Below are 15,971 nucleotides of genomic sequence, written 5' to 3' on the forward strand. Positions count from 1 at the left end.
AGACCCCCGGATCTCCCCATTGATTCCAATACAAAACCCGATGCCTGTTTGCACACTGCACCCGGCCACCCCTGTGCCGCTCAGGGTGTATTTTCTGTGCCTGCTTGTGTCCCCCCCAGTGCCCTACAAAACCCCCCTGGTCTGCCCTCCGAGGACGCGGGTACTTACCAGCTGGCAGACTGGAACCGGGGCACCCCTGTTTCCATTGAAGCCTATGTGTTTTGGGCACCTCTTTGACCTCTGCACCTGACCGGCCCTGAGCTGCTTGTGTGGTAACTTTGGGGTGACCTTGAACCCCCAACGGTGGGTTACCTTGGACCCAACTTTGAACCCTGTAAGTGTTTTACTTACCTGTGAACTTAACATTTACTTACCTCCCCCAGGAACTGTTGATTTTTGCAGTGTCCACTTTTATATAGCTTATTGCCATTTTTGTCAAAACTGTACATACTATTGTGATTATTTAAAGTTCCTAGAATACCTGAGTGAAATACCTTTCATTTGAAGTATACTTGTAAATCTTGAACCTGTGGTTCTTAAAATAAACTAAGAAAATATATTTTTCTATATAAAAACCTATTGGCCTGGAATAAGTCTTTGAGTGTGTGTTCCTCATTTATTGCCAGTGTGTGTACAAAAAATGCTTAACACTACCCTCTGATAAGCCTACTGCTCGACAACACTACCACAAAATAGAGCATTAGAATTATCTCTTTTTGCCACTATCGTACCTCTAAGGGGAACCCTTGGACTCTGTGCACACTATTTCTTACTTTGAAATAGTATATACAGAGCCAACTTCCTACAGGCGCACATTGCAACACCACAAAATAAAATCATGGACAGAGTGTTGAAACTTTTCAAACACTAACGCCCAGTCACAGACCTGGGTTTAATCCATCATTATTTTGCTCACCACGTCACCCCAGTTTAGACCCAGCTATATGCAAATCATTCTTCACCCTGCTCCCCATGCCCAGCCTGAACTGCCAAGCCAGGTCCTACCTGGACCGGAAACAAGCATCCTGGGACCAGTTCGATTTGCCAGGCCATATATCGCCAGCACAAATAAGGCTAGAATTTGGTCTGTGTAGACAACATTTTGGTTAGCTTGAGTGGTTATTTAAAAACATGCTATAAAATGAAAAGGGCACAGGAAGGCACTCTAAATAACACTCTGTTGGAAGCTGTATCTGGTGTAGAAAATATTTTATTTCAACAGTACAGGTAAGGCTACAACTTGAACCTCTATGGTCCACCAGTTAGTTTTAAACAAATCGGTAGTTAAAAAGACTTCTATTCTTGTAGATAAGCCGCTGTTTTCAAAAAGATCTCAGGCAGGGATGACAATTGGCATGTGTAAGTTCTTGAAACTGCGAAGTTACTTGGGGAAACCTTACAAACGTAAGGTGAAACTGAAACCAATGGGCTAAAGACTGGGCAACTTCACCATCCTATATAATTCCCCCCACTAGAAAAGATCTTCTATAGAGACTGAATGTCAGCTGTACAACACCATGCAGGAGGACTTCATTCATATTTTGTGCATATGCCCAGTGATGGCGGAGGAACAAAGATGGTTAATATAGATTCCCTTCATAGGAAAAGGTGCCACACTTATAGGCAGGCAGTTTTAGCCTGCCGCCAAGGAGAAGATACAGTACTGAATGGAAGATTTATGAAATGTATGATGTCTGCTGAGAAGAAACTACCAATGTTACAACCCCCAGTCACGCCTAACAAAGTGGATAGCTTGTAAAGCAACTTGCTTTTGCAAACAGGCGACTTTCAGCCTCATGCAGTGAATTTGTAAAACCTCAAAGATTGCCATTAGCAGTATGTTACAGTTGACAGTCCTTTTAATATACTGCTGTTGTGGATGAATTTAATTTATACTATTTTCTCAAAATTGTCTCTTACTTTATTTATACACCATACTGTACAATTGTGTAAGGGGGGGTGGGCATAATGAAGAAAAATTGCACTGGTAATTAACTCTACTCTTATAATTATTACATCATCATTTTAAGTATGTTTACAATTTATCTTCAGTACATTTTGTGTTGTTACTTTATTTGCATAAACAGCATTTTAAAATTACTAGGAATCCTTTTGATAAATGGCAAGAATATACTTAAGTTTTGGGGGTAACTGCCCAGATTGTAATTGTAATGGTTTCAATCATCTGTTTACAATTTTTTTTATAAAACGTGTTGCTTTTCAAACAATTTGCACTTTAAAGTTACTAGGAATATTTTTTTACGTTTTGCTAAGTGGAAACATTGCACCCAAATCTCTGGGACTAGGGCCATGATTTTAAAGGTAAAAGTTTTTATCAACTTATCAATAACATTTGTAATGCTGAGCTTCCTGAAGAGCCATGCTGGAGAAGGGTTAACAGCAGAGTCAGTGGCAATTAATGATAAAAGTATAGGTTCAACCACAGCTGGCAGAGAGGATGTTAGAAGTCTGGGTTAGTTTGGGCTGGACACCAAGGCTAAAAGACAAAGGGCCCTATTACGAGTCTGGCGGTCTGAAGACCGCCAGACTCGCAGTGGAGGTCGGACCACCGTGGCCATGGTGGTCCGACCGCCACATTATGACCCTATCGGGTGGACCACCAAAAGACCACCGTCTCCACCAGGATCTTTGATCCCGACAGGTTTTCAGCACCCGTGGTTTTAATCAGCCACGGCGGCATTGAAGTCAGTTCCGCCATGCTGATTAAACAAGTGCTGAGGGCCACAGGGGGGCCCCTGGACTGCCCACAACTTTTTTGTGGGCAGTGCAAGGGCCCTTCTCTCCCCAGCACAGTTGGAATATGTACTGTCTGGCTAGCAGACAGTACACATTCCGAGGGTGCTACGGATGCCACCCATGCGATGGAATTGGACTCAGCTCCACGTGGAGCAGAGTCTAATTCTGCTGCATGTTTTTCACCTTTCTGCCGGTCAGCCCAGTGGAAAACACGTAATGGGGCCAGTGGGGAGACTGCCAGCACCGTGGCAGTCTCCTCATTAGGAGTTTGGCGGTCAGGTTTTTCCTACCGCCAAACTTGTTAGTAGCCCCAGAGTATTTAACAGTTGCATCTAGTTCCAGGCTCATTATGTTCATTTTGCCCCAAAATTATGTAAATAAATGTTCACACTAGTAACACGGTGGGTAGCAATCCAGCACAACTGTGTGATAGGCTTGTGGTAGCAGTGATCTGTTTGCAGATTCCTATTGGCTGTTTTTGATCTTTGCTAATGATATATACCGAGATGCATTTATTTTATCTTCAAGATGGCGACATGCACATATATATGCAGTCCTGGCATGCCACATGAGCTTGAGTCCTCCTCCTCATCCTGGTTCCCTGACCGTTTTTAAACTCTCCTTTCAGTGCATCCAGCATGTATAGCCATAGAAAGGACAGAGAGGTTAAAAGTATCTTCCTGTTGTGTCTTGCATGTGTGCTTCTGTTAGGAGCTGGAAAGGGCGAGAACCTCTATCCTTTTCAACCCTATACAATTCTCCTTAAGTCCTCCTGCTCAATCTCATATAACTACAACTTCCTTCAACAGGAATACTTTTTTATCGCCTCCTCTAGGCTCCATAGAACCCACCCACTTTTATGGGGGAACCCATAGAGGCACATGCAGTTTTGTCCATGGTTATCCTTGGGTTGTACCACCAATGTTTCTGGGTGGACCTGCAGACCCATGCGCTGTGGTGTCTGTGGCGTTTTTATGGGCATGTCATTACCACTTCCAGGAAAGTTGCTTAGTCCCACATATACGGAGGGTGCTGGTGACTTTCTGACTTGCTTCATCGCTGATTCTGGATGGACCCAATCTAGTGTTCATGTTGGCTTACCCAAATGCCAGAATAAATTTGATAAGGTAACTGTGGTAGATATATAAAACGTGACTCTGTCTAACCTACAAATCTCCACTTTAAGCCAATGCTTAAGCACAGACACAAGTTTGCTGCAACAGTTCTGGACCACACCTTTGAGCCAGCCTCACTCACAACACCACTGCAGTTCCTGTAAGTACCTCTCTTAAAACAACAATCTACCAACCATGCACAGAAAATGGAGTAGCTTCATGCTCCACCACCCAAAGGTATTAGAGGGCTTCGTCAGGACTGGGAAAGCGCTATACAAATGTCACAAAAAAATACAAATCTCTGCTATATATACTAGCTGTTCCAGTCCCACCACTGGGTGGCAGGTTTCCTACAAGTTGGAAACAGAATAAAACGCCAATTAACTCAATAGGTTATCAACATTTTTAATTATCATTCAGTTCAATAGGAGTCAATAACGGGATTGTTGGTATAATTTAAATTCTTTATTCAAATCTTTTTAGTAGTTAAGTTCTTTATTAGCATTTCATAATATTTTTAGAGCAAATTACAGAACAAAACATGAAGTGTGTTCCATAAAATTAACCTCTTTTTAAGCTAAATAAAGTGAAATAGAATATCAACAAAATTTAAGAAGTGTTCTAAGATTTGAGAGGTGAAAGCATAAGAGATGCAATAGAACTTCCCATAAAGAGAAACTCAAGAAACTCAGTAGAGTCAGAACAGCATAATGTTAAAGTATAAAATAAGAGTCTTTCTCAGAAGGAATCTGAGAAATATCAGCAAGGAGACTTAGGGGCTGATTTAGAACCTGGCAGAGGCAAATACTCCATCAAAAATGTGACAGATATCCCGTTCGCCTTATTACGATCCCATGATATCCTATGGAGATTGTAATACGGCAGACAAGATAGTCGTCACATTTGTGGTGGAGTATTCCCTCCGCCAAGATCTAAATCAGGCCCCTTAGTCAAAATGTATCTGAGTTAAAGTGCTCTCAAAGAAGTCTGCGAAAAGGACTTTCAGGCAGTCTAGGAAAAAGACTCTCCCTAACACTCTCCTCTTTTCTAATCTCTATTCTAGGAGCGCCCATTTAAACATTTTTAATAAGTAACATTTTGCGAGTCTCATGAAGATAACTTCTGGTTCCAACCAATGGGATGATGATGTCTTCGTGGGAACAGGACAGCTTCCATTGATTTACAAGTTTTACAAAGAGCGTCCTAACCACATCATATATTTAACATCCATTCACAACACAGTTATCAAAATGGTTTCATGCTTTCTGTATTTGCGTCATGAAAAGATATACACTTATGACCATGACACCGGTCAGAGCAAAACAAAGAAGACAGGAAAGAAAGAATTAAAAAAGAAATGCACCAGTCAGTGTTTTAAACTAAATACTCACCTTCATGAAAGTATGTGCACGTTTAAACAGCATCATTATAGAGGCTTACATGACATAGGATATATATTCATTATGGCAGTCTTTAATTAGTAAAACGCGTACACAATTCCAATAACAAACTCTAAAATCAAAAACGTTTTCTATTCTAAAGTGTATAAAATACAGTGGATAATGGCCACCCCTGAAATCATACTTTTAGCCAAATTGTCTTGTTTTTGATGAAGTGAGATTTAATACTGTTTATTTTGATTTCCTGTTTTTAAAGATCTGGATAAGGAAAGTCCTGGTCACCTAAATAAAGCCGTCCTGCTGGAGCTGCCCGAACCGAGTGCCGAAGGCTTCTTCTGGTGGCAGCGCGCGAACTTCTAACAAAGACACAAAAAGGAAGAGCCACACAAACCACAGAAACTACTCTGCAAGGAGCCCTGAGAAGCCGAGGTGCAGTGAAGGACCACTTCACATTTTCTCGTAATACTTTTTTTTAAATGTTATTATTTATTCAAGCGCGCTTTGAGTGGAAGCAGTGGTGTGATTTTTCGCACCTGAGAACCGAGGACCAAGGCAACGCTGTGGCCTGAATCGTTTTTGAAATAAAGTGCAACACTGCCACTCAGTGGCTAATGTGCGCGCAGCAGCGACCAACGCTGTTCTGACATTTTAGAAGTATTTTCTAATTACCCAACCCTGGCGGCGCTATACTGAAGACCCAGCCGAAGAGATCGCCAATGGACTATTTCTGAATATCATTTTGTATTTGAGTCTGTAAACCTGTCTGTTACTCTCGCCAGTATTGCCCCTGACTGGTTGGGAGAAAAATAACATGAAACACTTTTTGTGCGATTTGAGTTACAAAACATCAACACATAATATTCGAATTGTGGAGGTCTGAGTGGGCGTAGGAATGAGGTGCAGTTTTTCGATTCATGTGCGCACCTTCTGGGAATCGTACAACTATCATGTTGCGCTTCACTGCCTTATTTTTCACAGACACACAAGAGGTATAATGTAAGTTAATATTACCATATTTTTTCCTGTTGGCGTGAGTTTTTATTTCTCTAAGAGGCAGTCTGTCATATTTACGTTTCTCAGAATGGCTTATGCTCCTCAGTCCATCCACACCCGAGGGTTTGGAATGGGATAGCAGGAAAATCGGTCTCAGAGTGTCCAGGGGTGATCTGTCGGAAGTTGTATGCCATTTTGACGTACGATCCTTCGGGTAAGCATGAGTGAAAACCGTGAAGGCGAAGAATGAGGGCCCCTGCAAGTAGCTTCAACCCCTCAGACCCAGTTATGCCATATACAATTGCAAGGTCTTACACCAGGGAGTATGGGATATTTATTTACATAATGGGTGACTGAGCCGGCAGAGGTTTGCACTGGGACAAAGATTTGCTGCCAAATATCACAATAGGATCCAGCAGTGTAGCTACAGTGCCAATGACCCTAAAGCAAGCAAGGTCTCCTCCTCCCAGCCCAGCTGAGTAGCATCAAACAGTCATAATTTGGTTCAAGTGAGCCCCCAGACCATAGGGGCCAAATGCCACCCGCAACACTAAAGGTGGCTATGCTCATTCCATGGTGGCAGTTCAGGAAGAATGACTCCCTTCAACGCTCGCCCATTCTGAGAACTGGTCTGAGTAGTTTTAGGCTATTCTGCACATTTCAGAAATAGTAACATTTCAACAGACTGGGTTTTCTACACCGGAAGAATACCATTATACTACCTACTTCCAAACAAGAGTTACAACGTGAGAGACTTTTTCAGCTCTGGAAGCTTATATTTCAGTGGTACTTTGCCATCTTATCTTACAGGATAGAGTAGACATCACCCGATATCCATATTTAATTACAAAAGGATCTCGTTCTCGCTTTCAGCACTAAATATTACCCTCCTTGAGTGAGATCTGCCATTCAATTTGACCTTTCATTTTTAACTGCTTCGTTTGTGCCTCTCCTGAACGCCAGCCAATATGAATTGTTCATCATTTTAACCTGCACACTGCTTCGACCTGTCCTCCATTTTTATTGTGATCTCTGTTGGCCTGCCGCTCGTGTTGGCCTTTTATCCGTTCTGCCCTGTCATCCATGTTAAACTGTCCTCGGTTTTGTCAGGTCTGCTTATTTAACCTGTTCTCTTGCTCACACGTTTTTTTTTTTAATGATGCTCCAAAATAACTGATGCTCCATTTCAGTCTGTGATCCATTTCAACCTATCGTGGATTCCGACCTGCACGTCATTTTGACCTGTGCTCATCGTCAGACAGGGACAGAAAATTGGACCAGACACAAAAAAAATGTGGCTCCAATTTGTGAATCAGTTGGCTAAAACAAGCCAGGGCAGTTTTGAACTTGTAAAGACAAGATGTATGTTTTTTTTAAAGATATGGACTAAAACATGCATTTGTGCTTGCTGCTGGTTTTTTAGTAATGCCAGAGAAAAATCAACCCGCCCGACCACAAAACAGACCCACATAACAGCCAAACAGCTGCTCCACACACTGACCCTTCAGACCAGCCGTATGGGCACTTCCTGATTGGCCTATAGGCCAATCAAAATACAATACTTACTTAGGTCCTTACATGTGCTCTATATAGTATTTTGTCCTGTCACTTGATTTCACCCCGTGGAGAGAGACTTCCTTTCACATCATCACTGCATCTGTTTCCAGTCTTGAAGTTTGTGTGATCTCCTATTACATTCTTGGTATTGTAGTCTTTCTTTGCTTTTATTGAACTAATTGGACTGACACACCCGAAGAGAGTGATTTCTAGGCAAAAAATTCAGGATTGGAAACAGTGTCCAAAATGGACTGGAGGGAGGTGGTCACCTTTCTTCGACCTCAGCTTCATTTCGACCTCAGCTTCATTTCGACCTGTGCCACATTTTGACATGTGCTTCATTGCGATCCAATGTATGTTTTTTGGCATGAGCGCAATTAAAATTTGTTCTCCACTGTGATTTTTTTTTTCATTCCAGTATGTTGCCAGTATTACTTTGATATGCGATCATGGGCAGTATGCTGACTGTAGCCCACAGTACACCAGAGTGATGTTAGGAACCATGTTTGACTGCTGGATGTCAGTTTCATCCTTGCCACACAGAAAACAAAAGGAGTATTTGTTTCGTTTAGTTGCACTGCATGCATGTGTTCGTGGCGAAATGGGGCCTTGAGAGCAGGTGAGTTGGTTGAAATTGACAAGCACATGCATATGTCATCTGACATAAAACAGCTGGGTAAGGACAGCCTCTTTTGTAGGTGAGTTGGAACCAGCCTATCTCTAAACCAGTTGTAGTTGTGGTTACAAAATGCACAAGTGCCTCTCACTGTGCCTGGTTACCATTGCCAATACAGACCTGTGATTTCTGAAAGGTCCACCATAGACTGTGACATTTCCACTGAGCATAAAGGGGTATAAGAATGGAGAGCTTCAAAAATCTTTGCTGAATGATTCACTGAGTTAGCTGGTCTTGAGCGTGAGCCTCGTCACAACGGTGTGCGGTGATAATCTGGGCGCTGACGTGGATAGCAGAGGGCTTCACAACACCATTAACCAGAAGCGACTGGTGAAAGAAAAAGAGCGTCCCTAAATGATGGTATAGATGGAGGCTGATCAGTTGCATGTCCTAGTGAGGAGCTTGGTAAAATTCTTAGATGCATTTACTGATTTTGGTGTGTAGCTGAGGTGTGTTGTTAGCCTTCTGTCAGGTAAGGTCAAACCTTTGCACAGGCTCTTTGTGAGCAACAGAGAAGTCTTGCTTGCCAAATCCCTTGCGCTAATTAAGGACTGGTGCAAGGAATGCTGGTCTGCAATCGGCACAGGATATCTCCAGATGGTGCAAAAGACCAGGGTTCTGCAAAGGGCAACCACACAGGACATGTGCACCTCACGTGTGACTGTGCTGAAAGCTAGTGCCAAAGGCCACACCCGAACAAAATTTGTGGTATTTGTGGTTAAACATGATGTAAATTCAGAATGATCTGTGATCCCTTGCCGAGGAAAGGCTGGGAATAATGCACTCTTAGTTGAGCATGTACCAGATTGTGTTTTTGCTACTGTTTCCAGAATGGTTTTGTTTAGTTTGTTATTTTGCTACAGTTTCAATTGACCATCTACGTCCTTCTCCCTGGATGAGGCAGAATTACTACACACATATTACTCTACTCACCAACCAGCACCTTCACCCCACCACTGCAACATCCGGCAACAATTTTTCTCCTATCACAATGGAAGCTGCTCCTTGTCCTTACGTTAATCTATGTTATAATGTCCTCCCAATATACACGATAGGGAAAAATGTGATCACTAGCGTTTGTGAAGTTGCCACCGGTTTGTATATTTCACAGACACAAACGAGTGTCCCTGACTGCCTGATACTAGATAAAACAGAGTTAGGGCAGCGTTCTTCAGAAGCATTCAGAAGAACAAAGCTAATCTAAGACACTGTTCCCCGTTTAGCCGTATTTCTCGTTTCCCTCCCTTTGTCAAACTGTTGACAACTGCAAGTAGGAAATTGACACCCATCAACACAATGTTGTGAACTACCAATGGAATGTTGACAACTGCCACCAGAATCCTGGTGACTGCATGATGTTGCCACTGTGAGTAGAATGTTTGAAGCTGTCATGAGAATGTTAACAACTACCGCTCTGTTGTGGCTAGCTGTCTCAATCACACATTTGTGTAGACAGCAGTTACTGGTAGGATGCTAGCTCGTTCATTTAAAATTGTGGCAGAGGCATTTAGAAAGGTGGCAGCTGTAGACAGTATGCAAGAGGTGGCAATGGTGTTTGCTGGCTCCCACTATTAGAATTTTGGTGGCCACAATTGGTGGTTCATGGCAGCTACTTTTCTACAGTGCCTTACCAGAGAGGTGTGGGTTTGTGTTACTAGGTAATGTAGGTAGCTACATTCAAACTTGCCAACATGATTTTCATTTTGTTCTGGTGGGACGTGGTATTGGTGATTGAAACTTGATTATTCCTGCCTGTCGTAAAGTAGAATCTTCCTGCATGGTCACCTTTCCTTATTTATTCACTCAACCCATTTCTTAATGTGCCAATTTCAGTACAGCAAACATTTGCCATCTTATGCTTTATTTTGTACAGTGGTTAACCTAAACGTATGATTTTAGGGTAAAACAAATAGGCGTTGGGTTCCCCAACTGTAGATCACAAACAATCTCTTGTGTGTCAGCAAAACTCCTCTAATGTTTAATTAAACTTTTTTTGACATAAAATAAACTTGTTTGACTCATTGCTTTGTGTTATGTGACTAATCATGGTTTTCTTTCATGTGATCTTATTTGAATTCTACACAAATACACCAGCACAAAATAAGACAGAAAATATAACGTTCACTGCGAATTTAAGTGAAGAAAACTCCAACAGAATCGATGGAACCAAAGTAATCTCTGATGGTGTTTTTCTAGATGTCACATCAACTTGAAGGGAGCATAGTTAAAATGGAAAGTTGAACGATGTCTTCTAACTAAGATGAAAAAGGCTTTGGTTTGAAACTTTATATAAAAAGAACTCGACACCTCAGAATCTAAAGAGTAAAGTCCTTGCCCTTTCAAATAAGTTAATCTGAACAGAGTATGAATACACAAGCTCTTACCTGCAGAACACAATCTCTTAGATGAAAAGGAGTTGCTGCTTGATGTTATTTCAAAGATAGTATTATTTCTTGGGCCTCCCAGCAGTGGCGTAACAAAGGCCCCTGCAGCACCTGCGGTGCGGGTGGGGGGGGGAGGTAGTTTCTGCTGGCCCCCTCAGCACAGTACACTGTGCACTGGTGGCAGGCCCCTGAATGGGTCCTGGGGTAGGGGGCATCCTCAAGGTACTTTGCAGGGTGCCCCCCTCAAGTTTCGTTACGTCACTGCTTCACAGGTGAGGCAGTGGAAACCCCTAAAAGTTACTTGTCATTGGTCTCTTCTCTTCTGACCTAGGACCAGGATCACATCAAAAGCTATTTAACATCTGCAGCTTGACTGCTTGTTTTTTTGATTCTCTGCTAGAGAGGATTGGCACAATTCAATCATTAGTTCACAGTTACTCCAGGGAAGGGCGAAGGATGTAAGATATTTGTAAATATCAATGAGAAAACACAGGAACTTTCTTACTCTTCATTCCAGAATGGCCTGTACAATCAGTGTCACACATGGTAAGTTTGAATCTCAGTTCTGCTTGATTGGTAAGCAGAATGTTGAATATTCAACTGAGTGTAGCTTCATGTGCTGTGGATTATTCCACCAGCTTGTTGTTGCATCCACATAAACATGACTGAATAACGAAGGTTCTATGTTTTAGCTGTCAGCCATAAGGCTACAATACCTCAGTATGTGACAACCTTGTTTTTCAGATGCTTTTCTTTGCCATCAAGTCTGGAAGCTCCCTCAGGCTCAAAGTTTAGTTCTCAAGTCAGTTATTGTGGTTATTTAATGAACAGAAGATCCGGTTCAGTGTTAGAAATTAATTCATACAGCACTCGGGAAATGTCAAGAGTTCGGAAAATGTTCATGTTACCAGCTTGCTTTCTGTAGACTTTGAGTACATTGAGTACAGCATGTTATTTCCGAGGGGAAATATTTTCTTTCTGATCTACTCAACCTTTTCAGAGTCTTCAAGGATGTACAAAATCTTTTTGTTGTAGCAGACCCTGATATCTGCAACATAAATCACATGCTTTATAAGCACAGAAAGGCTTTTCCTCAGGTGCAAAATCACATGAGTCAGAAAAAACATTCACATTTTTATAAGGGTTTTGTAATCCTTTCCAAATTGCAAACAAGAGGACATGTGAAATAGGACTTCCACTTCTACTCCTATTTCTAAATTAGAGAGGAAAGTATCAATGTTTGTGGCAGCAATTGTACCCTCCACACTCCTGAGGAGTTCTAACTCATCTTGCAGTGGTCTTAGTGTGGTGGCACAACAAAGGACACCAATGAAACAAATGCCATTGGCTTGACTCTACATACATATGACAGCACCACAATCACTTCCAGTAGAGGTTGCTGGGAACATGTCAAGGAAATACTCACAGCTAAAGGGAGACACCCACGAGTGATAGAGGGTTCCGTGATCTACGCGGTCCCCACAAAGATGATGACTACAGTCCATCAGCAGTTATCTCCCAGGAGTATCTCCAGCACTTCTTGCAATAAATTAAAGACTGTAACAGCAGTTGAAATGTGTCTACTACACTCTAAACTACACGCTTTGTTTCTATGCTGCTGGTTTTCCCTGTAAACTCTGCACGATAAAACCCTTGCAACTTGTAACTGATCCGCTCTGTATTATGTGAAACTGTATGTTGAAAATTCAGAAACGGAATTTGAAAAAAGACTATAACAGTACCATCAAGGAGAGACTTAAAGGACTAACTGCTAGAGATTCAACAATATTTCAGTGACCTGGGCAGAAGGGTCAATAATGTGGATCATTCACTAGATGATCGATCAGAGGAAATGCACCAGATCGGGATAGGCTGGAGGATTAGACCATTCATCTAGACCGAACTAATGCTAGAGCAGCAATGAAGCCTCTCTGAGAAGCACCACCAGGCATGCTCACAAGGATCCACTTCTTCAATCAAAAGGAGGAAATCATGTCAATCAGCAGCTCTAAGGGCTGCGTGGAATATGATGATCACAAGCCATGGCTATATCGTGATTTAGGCGTCACAACTCTAAAAGGGAGAGACTTCGCACACGTCACTGATTTCATGTATGGCACACAGTACCACTGGGGACATCTGTTCCTCCACATCTTCTCTTGGGACAACACAAAGCAATTTACAAATCTACAGCAAACAGCAGACATTCACCTAGAAAGAGATAGGACTCCATCCCCATGTGCAAATTAGTTGTCGTAATACTGTATGCACATCAGCGAAGCAAAAGTAAAATTATTATAATTCACTTAACTATATTATTAAAATATTTCCAGACAGAAAGACCAAGTTATATCACGTCACAGAAAGGCAAACAGTTTCTTGTGCCTGGGCTCCACTTAAACACCAAGGGGGTGATTCTCACCCTGGCGGGCGGCGGAGGCCGCCCGCCAGAGTTCCCCCCTCCAAAATACCGCTCCGCGGTCGAAAGACCACTGAGGGTATTTTGGGTTTTGCACTGGGCTGGCGGGCGACCGCCAAAAGGCCGCCCGCCAGCCCAGTGCAAAACACCCTTCCCACGAGGACGCCGGCTCAGAATTGAGCCGGCGGAGTGGGAAGGTGCGACGGGTGCAGTGGCACCAGTCGCGTATTTCAGTGTCTGCAAAGCAGACACTGAAATACAAAGTGGGGCCCTCTTACGGGGGCCCCTGCAGTGCCCATGCCATTGGCATGGGCACTGCAGGGGCCCCCAGGGGCCCCACGACACCCCATACCGCCATCCTGTTCCTGGCGGGCGAACCGCCAGGAACAGGATGGCGGTATGGGGTGTCAGAATCCTCCATGGCGGCGCAGCTCGCTGCGCCGCCATGGAGGATTCATTTGGGCAGCGGAAAACCGGCAGGACACCGCCGGTTTTCCGCATCTGACCGCGGCCAAACCGCCGCGGTCAGAATGCCCTGCGGGGCACCGCCAGCCTGTTGGCGGTGCTCCTGCCAACCCTGGCAATGACCCCCCAAGAATCTTAACAGAAAATGTGCAAAATACTACTCTAAAGCATGTAATGAGAGTGCTACTATGAAAAATGATGTTGCTTTTAATATGAGCGAACACAACCACCCCACCCACCAAATGTCACAGAAACTGAAGTAAGGCATGTACTCCAATACTTAAAAGAGGCAAGCACTAGTTCCCAAGAGCCCACAACTAAAATGTTAAAAGGTGTACTCCCTAAAGTACTTGGAACACATCGCAGGACAGCTACCTGCTATATCCACTTTAAAACATTTAATAGCACAAACTAAGTGACTGTCCTGCTACCCTTAGAAGATATGAAGACATCCTAATACCTCAACACTTAACCACAAAACACAACTATGAACCTTTCCTCCTACCTGACAACCTATTCAAGAAAAAACACATCATTATATTTGCTACAGCAGATAATGTATTAAAACTAAGGGCCTGATTATGAGATTGGCGGTCAAAACTCACAGGGAGGAGGCTGCAGTGAAGTCAGCTGCCTCACCCCTGTCGTATTACGATGTTTCCACAGGTCAGCCCAGTGGAAACAGTGTGACTTAGGGAGCTGAGGCCAATGCCATAGCACACACGTGCCCTCAGAATGCACACTGCACAGTCCAAGGGTGATGGCATGGGGTCCCCTGCACTGCTAATTCAATGTAGAAGTCCTGATGCTGTGGATGCAGGATGCTGAGGATGCTCTGGACGCTGTGTGGTCATTCGGGATGCCCTTGTGGTTATTCCTTACTACACGGATGAGGTGGGGTGACTTTAACCACAGAGTTTGAGGTCCCTTGAAGTCCTCTTAAAGCCAGTAGAAGGTCATCTGATTCTGGACTACCAGTCTCCGTACACAGCAGGTCCAAAACAATATCCTTTGGTGGATTCTAGTGTCCCTTGGGAGTGACTCCCCAAACTCAGAAGACACTCCTGGGTCCAGCAGACTTGTGTGCAATGTTTCTGTCCCTCGGGGTGCCCAGTGGCTGTTGGCAATAATTCCAGGAATGTGGCTACCAACTTGCCGGATGGGGCTTCTTCAGCTTTGATGGCTCTAGTGCTGGTTCCACAGGGTCAGCCGAATGACCCTTGGAGTCACTCTTTTGGTCTGGGGCTTGGGAGAGACTTTCCCTTGAACCAAGAGCCACCGGCTTCTCTTTGCTAGCCCAAGGTGCCGCAGGTGCAGACCAGTCCTCCATTGTTCCCTGCTTCAGTTCCAGCATGATCTAAGGTTCTGGGTTCCAGAGGTGCCCTATTTATGCCTAGAAAGTTCCATAGAGGGATGATGTCATTACTAGCTAAAAGGCTACCAGGATCCCTCCTGTTCTGTGATGACTCCTGGCTGGCGGGGTAGCGCTCTGTGAAGCAGGAGGAGGGGCCAGCCGCCACACGCTAGGGCAAGGAGCCCTTTAAAAACATTAACGCGCTCCCGCTGCCGCGGGTAGCGCTCTGTGAAGCAGGGGGAGGGGCCAGCCGCCACACGCTAGGGCAAGGAGCCCTTTAAAAACATTAACGCGCTCCCGCTGCCGCGGGTAGCGCTCTGTGAAGCAGGAGGAGGGGCCAGCCACCACACGCTAGGGCAAGGAGCCCTTTAAAAACATTAACGCGCTCCCGCTGCCGCGGGTAGCGCTCTGTGAAGCAGGAGGAGGGGCCAGCCGCCACACACTAGGGCAAGGAGCCCTTTAAAAACATTAACGCGCTCCCGCTGCGCGGGACGCGCGCGGGCAAAGCCCGGGCAAAGCCCGGGCCAAGGGCAGGCCCGTCCTTGCCCGTCATTGCCAGGAAGAGCCAGGGCAGGGCCACCCCCCTAATGTTTTAAACTAGGTAGGCTCAAATGTGATGCCCCTTAAAAGTAGTGCGTCTGGGTTTATTTAAGTATAAACATCCTTACCTATATCGCACTACCTTTCAATTAGGGCCTATCGGCTTCTGGAATATATTATCCAAGGTATTCATAAATCAGTTGCGGCTTCCGTTAGTATCCCGGCAGGCAGCGCGGCACCGAGGAGCCTCGGCCCGGAGACCCCGGCAAATGGTGTGCCCCGGAAGTCGGTGGATTAATTGAGTGCACCTG

General features: G+C 44.2%; 1 protein-coding gene across 2 annotated transcripts in view; it reads left to right on the forward strand.

Annotated features, from left to right (window-relative positions):
• Positions 1 to 8,222, forward strand: part of NKAIN1 (sodium/potassium transporting ATPase interacting 1) — a 414,645-nt gene extending 406,423 nt beyond the window's left edge. For both annotated transcript variants that reach the window (XM_069224903.1, XM_069224904.1), the window contains exon 7: positions 5,529 to 8,222. In XM_069224903.1, coding sequence (XP_069081004.1) covers positions 5,529 to 5,538 — 10 coding nt within the window. In that variant the 3' untranslated portion in view covers positions 5,539 to 8,222. The remainder of the gene's footprint in view (positions 1 to 5,528) is intronic.
• Positions 8,223 to 15,971: the final 7,749 nt, after the last annotated feature.

This window comes from Pleurodeles waltl, chromosome 3_1, assembly GCF_031143425.1.
Source record: "Pleurodeles waltl isolate 20211129_DDA chromosome 3_1, aPleWal1.hap1.20221129, whole genome shotgun sequence".
Classification (NCBI taxonomy): Eukaryota; Metazoa; Chordata; class Amphibia; order Caudata; family Salamandridae; genus Pleurodeles; species Pleurodeles waltl.